Genomic DNA, 8,918 nt, shown 5'->3' with positions numbered 1-8,918 from the left:
CCAGTATATTGTTTGTATAAGACTGAGCAACATGCGAAATCTACATCTATCTTGGTAATTGACGTGACACTGATGATCATGACACTTGTCAATTTATTTGATAAGGTACAACAGCTGTATATAACATGCAAACAACGCTCAAATGCTACTTACCTTAAAAAATGTAGATTGGAAATATTTTTTATTGAAAATAGAATTAATAATATAATGAAAGAATAGAATCGATGAATTCATTAGTATAAAAAAGAAAAGCAAAGTTTAAATCTATTTCATGGAAAGTGCCGACAATGAAATTCAATATACAAGTCAGAAAAGACCACTTTTGTTTGATTTTCATCACATTTTTATCATTGATGATGTCTACTTTAGATATTTGATTTTCTTTACATTGCCTTTGTAGAACTCGCACACAAACAGATTGTCATTATTGTCCACACATAAATCCCAAAGATCCTCCAGATCACAGTTATCAATGTAACGAAGAAACTGTCCATTCTGATCCAGAATGTGGATACAAAGGTTCTTACCGTCTGCTGTTAGGATATGACTCTGACTGTCTGTTGTGATACCATAGGGTTTAAATGGTTTTATCTTGGTAACTGAGGGTTGACCGGTGTATCTCTATCTGAGTATCCCGTCCTGATTAACCACCACTACTGCACGAGCCGCCCAGTCAGCTACACAGATGTCATGGTTTCTGTTCTCTGTGATATATTTAATTTTTTCATTCCCTGAGTACAGAGGTGTACCTTTATCATCAAATCGAATTGTTTGTTTCTCTGTTGATCCCGAATAACGAACAACTTTGGATTGAGTTTTATTATCACTGAACATGGCAATTAGGAGGTCACCAGTATATGTGACACACAGTTGACTAGGACCCCATCCCTGTAATCTGATCAACACTTCTGTCTGTCCATTCTTTACTTGATACACTGTTTTAATTGCTCCATCAGAGACAATTAGATTCCCATCACTGTCTACAGCTATATCACTGGGGAAATTATCTGATTTAGTTTTAATTGTCTGGAGGAGAGAACTATGAATGTTGAAGCATTTGATTTCATTGTGGTTTCCACTCGTCCATATCTTCTCTTCATTAAGACAGGTAACACTGCGTAGATATCCATACCCAGTCTTTATTGTGGTAACAAGCTCCGGTTCATCCAGTAGTTCTCTGACTGAAGTGTTTGGTTGGTTCGGTGACATGACATTTTCCTCTGTAGCAGTAGATAATGGGGTGATTTGTCCAAACAAACTATACAGCTTCTCACGGTCTATTGGTTTTGGAATGAATGTTGGCAGTGATACCTGAACCTTGGGTGGAAGCTTCCTGAACTCTCTGATCTTAGAGCTGTATTCAATGGTTGAAGATACTTCAGTGGATTTCTCTATTTTTCTTATGGTATGTAATGTTTCTTTTATGAGAGACTGTATCTGTTTGATTTCATTCAAGTGTTTCTGTAAAATGTCTCTGTGTTTCTCTTTTATCTCGCTGATTTCAGATTTTATTTTGTTGATGATGATGTCGATTTCTCTGTGCCATTGCTCTCCTTGTTTGGACATTGTTGTTGTAAGTTTTTCATATCCTCCATCCAGGTTGGCAAGCTGATTTTCCAAGTCACGTGAAATTTCTTCATATGTAGGGGAAATATGATTTTCGAACTCTTGTTTATCTTTTTTTATATCGTCTTTCTTTGTCTTGAAAACTTCTGTAACTTCTACAAAGTTATGTCCTTTGTGCTGTTTAGATGCAGTACAGGAAGAACAAACAAAAATGTTTCCGCAATCCTCACACTGAAAATCACAGTTCTTGTGTGGATGTATTTTACACATTGGATAAATGAGAGTTGATCTTCGTTCGTTGAAAGGGACTATTTTATGTTTGTCGTATCCATCTGAGATGTGATCTCCAATGCAGGGCTTGCATAGGTTGACATGGCAAAAGTCACAGTAGCTGTGTACGTTGGCGGTCTCGCACAGGTCACATCGGGGTATATCCTGGGCACTAGAAAGGGGATCCATGGTTGTTCAATCTATAAATAAATAAGAAATTAAAATAAAAGATTTTATGTTCAAATCACTGATAAAAATAAAAGGTTATTACTGTTTTGTAGCATTTTTGTTTTATGTATTCATGTTTTATAAATAGCTACTGTTTAATACTTTGGTTTATATTTTAGTCCTGATACTGGTGCCTGCTGCTGTAACAGGTGCCCTAGTGTTGTAGCAGGCCCTAATACTGGAGCCTGATGCCCTAATGGTGTAGCAGGCCTCAGTACCGGAGCCTGCTTCCCTAATGCCCTAACATCGTGAGGTGTCTGGGCAGATTATATAAGGAGAGAGAGAGAGAGAGAGAGAGAGAGAGAGAGAGAGAGAGAGAGAGAGAGAGAGAGAGAATGTGAAAAAAGAGCCAGGGGAAAGAGAGCTAGGAGAAAGAGCCATTTGATGTACATTTACAACGTGTTCATTTAATTCGATTCAAAAGAAACTTGGTTCTCAAAGTACAACACAGGACCCACAAAAGTGTGTGACGCTGGAGCAAGGAGATTCTTTAGCATTGACTCTGGGGGCCTTAAGAGAAAAAACGTCGCAGTTTTCTTAAACCTTATACATAGTTAGACAGCGAAGAATTGATTTTGTATGTAACATTATTTGACTTTAAATTTCTTAAATAAACCCCGCATAGATTATTAAACTGCCCCCCCCCTTTTAAAATTATTTTTCAGCCGGACATTGATACAAATCATGGGACAGTTTTTAATAATTTAGAAATCATTTCTAAATAACTCAAGCTGATATCGTTAAGTTTGTATATCTAGTTACATGTATTTTCTTGAGTTAAATATACAGAACATAAGATTCAAAACGAAAGTAGCTTAATAAAATTTATTCATAATATAGATCCATGATAATAGATTAGAATGTTTTAATAGCCATATCTAGCAACTTAATGTTAGTTTTAACTAAGTGAATGTGCATTTATAATGATTAGGAAAATACAAACCTTTTTTTAGAAGAAATTTCACAATTTCTAACTATCTGGTAGGCGTGCCCCCAAATTCCTGCTCTGAATGTGACCACCTGATCAAAGTGGGAAAAAATACAAGAGTTACTTCCAGTTTATCGCTATCGACGTAGTCTGGTTTAAGTCTCTGGATGTCGTTTCACTGGGTAAATATCTATTATTTTTAAAATCATGCTTCAGACAGTGTATTAAAAATCTATAGACTATGTACAGAATAAGACACAAATATAATTCGTAATTTAGCAATTTAATTTTTTAGTTCGGGAACTTCCATATATGCTTAATTCGCTCTAATTATACAAAAAAGTATACCTCTTACGCTGGTTATGTTTTTATTAATGCTATAACTGTGGGTATAAAAATATATTTTTTAGTTCGTCAACTGAATAAGAATAACACAAAACCACTCTTTTCTAATACAGTTCTTATTCATGATTGGAGATGTACTCAAAGCTAAATAAGTTCGTGCTCTCCCGTTTGGGCGTATATCGATACCAAATTGCTTCAAGCAGGTATCGAGAAATGTAAGTGTTGTTTACTTTTGTACTTATATTTGAGCAAGAGGGTCATGCATCAAATGTGTCCCAGACATAAAAACTGAATAAGTTTGTCAGTAACAGGTCAAGAGCTTGGTTTGGCAAGTAGTTGATCCCTAGTCCTTAGTATTAATATTTTTCTTCTTTCTTTCTTATTAATGGACGTACATAGAACCAAGAGGACAATGCATTGCTCGTCAAAAGGAAGGGAAAACGCTCCCTCCGCAATCCTCACATCCCTTAGCCATTAATTTAATACATAATTGTGATTGAACTTGAATAACATTCATTTTTATACAGGTACTATAATAATGGAAGTCCTGGTTCCAAAGAAGAAGTTGATCACAGTAGAAAGATTGATACTATAGATAAAGGCCTGCTGGCGAAGCCATTTATAATATGCAGCAGAAGAAAAGTTTCACCACTCATCAAAAGTCAGGTATACTAGTTCAGTAATTGGACTGCTTTTTATAACTTACCATCTTTATATATAATACAATCATTGAAATGAATAAAAAAAGAATAAGATGATTTCACAGTTAGAGACTGGCATGTCTCCCACCATTGAAAATCATCAAAATATTCTAAATTGATAAATCAAGGTTTAAATCACTTAAAGGGAAATCTGTAGGATATATTTAAGAACTCAAAGAAATGTTATTTTGGTATCAGATAAATTGATATAAACTTTATTTCTTTTAAAATCCCATGAGTTTATCTCATCCTCTTCATCTTCAGAAACTGGTTATTGGTATTGACCTTCATAAAACTATTAAAGATGCTAAGTTATATGTAGCAGTCCTGTGTATTCAGAAATGAAACTAATCACTGATACCAAACTTCGACAAAATTGTTATCAACTGTTAATGAAATATACATATACAGCTTACTCCGGATATATTGAAATTTAGTGGACCATGCAAATTATTTCAATATATCCGTATTTCAATATAAGCGAAATTGACTGACGTGAAGCCGCCATTATTTGAAAGCTCAATTCGGATGTAAGCATAGAAAACCAAACCCGAACAAATTATTTGGTCATCATTTATCTATTACAGTAATCAGATTACATGAATATTATTCCTTGAAAGTTTGATTAAACATTTATCCGTAAGTTTCATTTTGTTACTATCTTAAACCTCATCATAATCTCCGAATAAATTTCACTTTTTAAAAGAAGTATAAAAACACATGATGAGAACTTATCAATTCACATCTTTGTATATCAATCTGGCATAATTACTGTCAACAACCGTGATGACAGCCGCCAGGGAGTACTTCAACATAACCGTTTTAAAAACAACTATATATCCCCTACGGGGACCGATCAGTGGCTTCAATATAAGCGATATTTCAAAATAGCCGATTTCAGTATATCCGTTAAATCAATGCAAAGAAACTGAGAGGCAAAAACTGGGGATTTATTTCTATTTCAAAATAAGCGGAATTTCATAGTAAGCAATTTCAATATAAGTGGAGTACGCTGTATTCATGTCAATACTTTGTGGAATTTATGGATTCCTATCTGGATTAAATAAACTTGACACAACATTTTAAATATTTCAAATGATGTGTTGTTGTTGTTGTTGTTAAAATGACAAAAGATATGATACATTACCTAAAATATACTTTAAGACATTTTCAGAGATGTTTTTTCCACTAATTTAATCGGATTACATGTATAGTGTAGAATATCATTTAAAAAAAATGATTTTTATATATGAAACTTAGGTGAAAATCAGTGATTAGTTTTCTTTTTTTTACCTTTAAAGGGGAGCAGTTCTCCAGGCACCATGGGGAGGCTCATGAAGGAACGGTGTTCAATCCATACAAAGCGTTCCAACATTGGACACACTTACCTGACTTTAGAGAGGGCTTGGTACATATGCGGTGACTCCACCTCTTACACACTTCACACTCAACCCAAACAATCTTTCGAGACTTTCCAGGAGCATTGTAATCACCACATATGCAACAAGTGACTTCATCGTCAGACTCCTCAACGAAGCCCATGGATTCGTCAGAGTCAGAGTCATTTTCGTCATCACCAGAATCTGTGTCCATGTCACTGTCACTGTCTTCCGAGTCCGTCAAGTCTATGACCACAGGAGCAACCTCCTCATCCTGGACTCCGTCGAGTTTCCACAGTTTTTCTTCGACCTCTCTTATCACGTGACTCTCCACCTTACGCCACTTCTCAACCCCATAAGCTGATCTAGCCTGAATAAAGAGTTCCTTCACTTTCTCTTTCTTAAATGTGGCATTGCTCCTGGCGACGAAACTTTTTAATTCAGCCCAGACCAACTCGATAGGATTAAGCTCACAATGATAGGGAGGTAGACGCAAAACTGTGTGACCTGACTGTGAAGCCAAATCGTCTATCACATATTTAGGACGAGGCTTATGCTGCTTCACCAATGTGACCAATTCAGCCTTGATCATTCGCGGATTGTAATGGATACCCTTTCTATCAAGCCAAGACTGGATCTCAGCCTTCGGTGCCGAGGAAGTTGGACACCTGGACTCAGGATCCAGATGACTGTGATAGGAAGCATTATCCATCACGATGACTGAATTAGCCGGTAGGTTAGGGAGCAACTGCTCAGTGAACCACTTTGTGAAGTTTTCCGAGTTCATCTCGTCGTGATAATCCTGGTTGCCTGTTTTCGACTCGAAAATGAGGGCAGATCCCGGGATCATGCCCACAGCCGAAGAACCTGCATCCACAATTATCAGACGAGAGCCTTTCCCAGATGGGACAAAGCGCCCATGACCTCCACGATGTGACTCAAAGGCAGAGGTAGATGTCCTAGGACAGTCCACCCAATCTCCCCTCGCTACATGATTGGTGTTCAACCAAGTCTCATCCAAATACACAATAGGACGACCCTCCTCTCTAAACTTCCTAATGGACCTCAGGTAAGTATGTCGCATACTTACGATGTCATTCCTCTCCCCGATGTAACGTCGGTTGGAACCTGCTTTGTAGAATCTGAAGATAAAAACAGACAATTTTAATACATGTAGTTTAACACTATAGGTGCATTCCATATTTCACCTTACATCTAAAAGAAATTTGGTTGTCATTTCTAATTTTACTAGCTTTTTATTAGCTCACTTAGCTAAAAGCTCAAGGGAGTTTTTCTGATCACATTTTGTCTGTCCTCCCTCTGTCTGTCAGTCTGTTCATCTGTAAACTTTTCACAATTTCAACATCAACATCTTCTCCAGAACCACTGGGCCAATTTTAACCAAACTTGGCACAAAGCACCCTTAGGCAAAGGGGATTCAAAGTTGAGAAAATTAAGGATCACGCCCTTTCTCAAAGGGAGATAATTGGGAATTATTGGAAAATTTGGAGAAATTTTCAAAAATCTTCTTCTCAAGAACCATTTGGCAAGGAAGGCTGAAACTTATGTAAAAGCTTTCTCAGGGTAGTATAGGTTCAAAGTTGTGAAAATCGTGACCCCCATGGGTAGGGTTGGGCCACAATAAGGGGTTGAATTTTTACATAGGAATATATAGAGTAAATCTTTAAACATCTTCTTCTCAGAAACTAATCAGCCAGGAAAGCTGAAACTTATGTGGAAGCATCTTCAGGTAGTGTAGGTTCAAAGTTGTGAACAATTCTTTGGCCTCACAAGGGGTTCAGAGTTTGATGTAGGTTTATATCCCATGTATAAACTATTGTCTAGGATCTTGTTGAGAACTCTGATCCTCAACATGTGATATGACTATCAAATCATCATCCTGTTAGAATAGGGAATTAATTATAAACATAAAAATATCTAACGGGAAAATGGATTGTTATTTAAACAGGATCTACATGTAATATATTACATTGTCCAGATATTTTGTATTATGACTCCATAAAGCTGATATTATCATGCTTATTGATGCTCAGGTGAGTGAATAGGCCCATGAGCCTCTTGTTATTCTGGAAATTTATCCATATTATATATTATAACATACCTTCTTGACATGATGTCATGACAAAAAAGAACATTTTGCTCTTTATAAAGTTCAAGATAAATATTTGCAAGTGTACATGTGTACATGTAAATTTTGCTAAGCTTTAACAGTCCCATGTTATGTTTTAGATCACCTGTGTCACTTGCAAATCTGCTTCTTTTATCACTATGTAATTAAATCTTTTATTTTACAGAGAGCATGCGAATCTTCATCTTTGCATGATGACAAAGTGCTTACTTGAACCCAAGATCCTTCACAAGTCTCCCCAGTGGTGTCTTAGTGATCCTGACTCCCCTTTCTACTAGAACATCTGACAGTCGACGAAGGGAAACGTACTGGCCCTTCAACTGCATATCATGAATGGTCCTCTTCACCAAGTCTTCATCGAAGTCATCAAGCTTTCTACTGGGACCGCGTTTCTTCTTTGGAGCTAGAACTTGCATGTCCTCCACCACCATTTCGACCGGATCAGGGTCTACTTTCCCCTTCAATGTTTTCTCAGATATTCCTAAATATGTAAAAATAGATTTCAGTAATCATGGTAGATATATATTTATTAGTACCGTGTACCAAAATACAGTTGATTTATATAGATGCAAAATAATTTGTAAAATTAAAAGTACTTTACTTTAATGTTAGATATTTTTATTACAGAAATAAAGTTGTCTATTCGAAACAAAATCATTGTTACCTGTAGCAACTGATAATCTCTTCAGAGGATTTTGCAGGTATTTTACCCTTCCCTCCTGACTTTCTATGGAGAACTGTTTATAAACCTTTGTTAAAAGGTCTACAACCTGGAGAAGACATTTGTTATTAATTTTATGCAACTGTTCAATCTCATATATAACTGAAACATTTGCAAGACAAGTACATCTGATCAAGTTTAACTCATTAAACTGAAAATTCCGTTGACTTATGGAATAAATGAATGTCAATTAATACAACAATCTAATTTAAAATCAATATTTTAAGGTCACCGTAAATGTAGGGCTTATTCCAATACATTTCATCAATGACTATTTTAATATTATTTAATCATACAATTGCTGAAAATCAAAATATATGTAAATATAAGTAATAATAATATTGAGGAATCATTCTTTTGATAATATAGGGTGATCATAATACAGTCAGACATGAACAAATTTATCATCTAAGCCCTTTAGGTATTTTATTTTTTAGGTCTGTCTTTTTCATTTTACTTAAGTGTATATGATATATTTATATTTATCACATGTTTAGCTCAATATATGGTGGATATCACTCATGTAATAAATTTTATGTTTTATTCCACTGTGTGTTCTTACACCACGTGACGTCATAAATAAACATTACGTAGCTTCAGGTGGATGATTGACATAGAATAAATTTTTTTA

General features: G+C 35.6%; 2 protein-coding genes across 2 annotated transcripts; both read right to left on the bottom strand.

Annotated features, from left to right (window-relative positions):
* LOC128158773 (uncharacterized) lies at positions 1 to 3,136 on the bottom strand. The gene is made up of 2 exons (XM_052821732.1): positions 3,008 to 3,136; positions 1 to 2,036 (listed from the first exon to the last, which is right to left on the bottom strand). Exon 2 carries the CDS (start codon positions 2,023 to 2,025, stop codon positions 622 to 624), a length of 1,404 nt encoding a protein of 467 aa, XP_052677692.1. The 5' UTR covers positions 2,026 to 2,036; positions 3,008 to 3,136; the 3' UTR covers positions 1 to 621.
* Positions 3,137 to 5,370: 2,234 nt separating this feature from the next.
* On the bottom strand, positions 5,371 to 8,918 carry LOC128158772 (uncharacterized). Its single transcript, XM_052821731.1, has 3 exons — positions 8,231 to 8,918; positions 7,777 to 8,047; positions 5,371 to 6,559 (listed from the first exon to the last, which is right to left on the bottom strand). The coding sequence occupies exons 2-3, from the start codon at positions 7,995 to 7,997 to the stop codon at positions 5,371 to 5,373; spliced, it is 1,410 nt and encodes a 469-aa protein (XP_052677691.1). The 5' UTR covers positions 7,998 to 8,047; positions 8,231 to 8,918.

This window comes from Crassostrea angulata, chromosome 8 (assembly GCF_025612915.1).
Source record: "Crassostrea angulata isolate pt1a10 chromosome 8, ASM2561291v2, whole genome shotgun sequence".
Taxonomy (NCBI): Eukaryota; Metazoa; Mollusca; class Bivalvia; order Ostreida; family Ostreidae; genus Magallana; species Magallana angulata.
Note: the sequence above shows the minus strand (reverse complement) of the source record. Positions and strands in the feature narration are given on the sequence as shown.

Bases quoted from the DNA above. Each gene is read 5' to 3' on its own strand.
- LOC128158772 (XM_052821731.1), bottom strand. From the start codon at position 7,997: ATGGTGGTGGAGGACATGCAAGTTCTAGCTCCAAAGAAGAAACGCGGT. The intron at 6,560-7,776 runs GTAAGCACTTTG...TTTTATCTTCAG, and splicing joins GTGAAGGATCTTGGGTTCAA to ATTCTACAAAGCAGGTTCCA.
- LOC128158773 (XM_052821732.1), bottom strand. From the start codon at position 2,025: ATGGATCCCCTTTCTAGTGCCCAGGATATACCCCGATGTGACCTGTGC.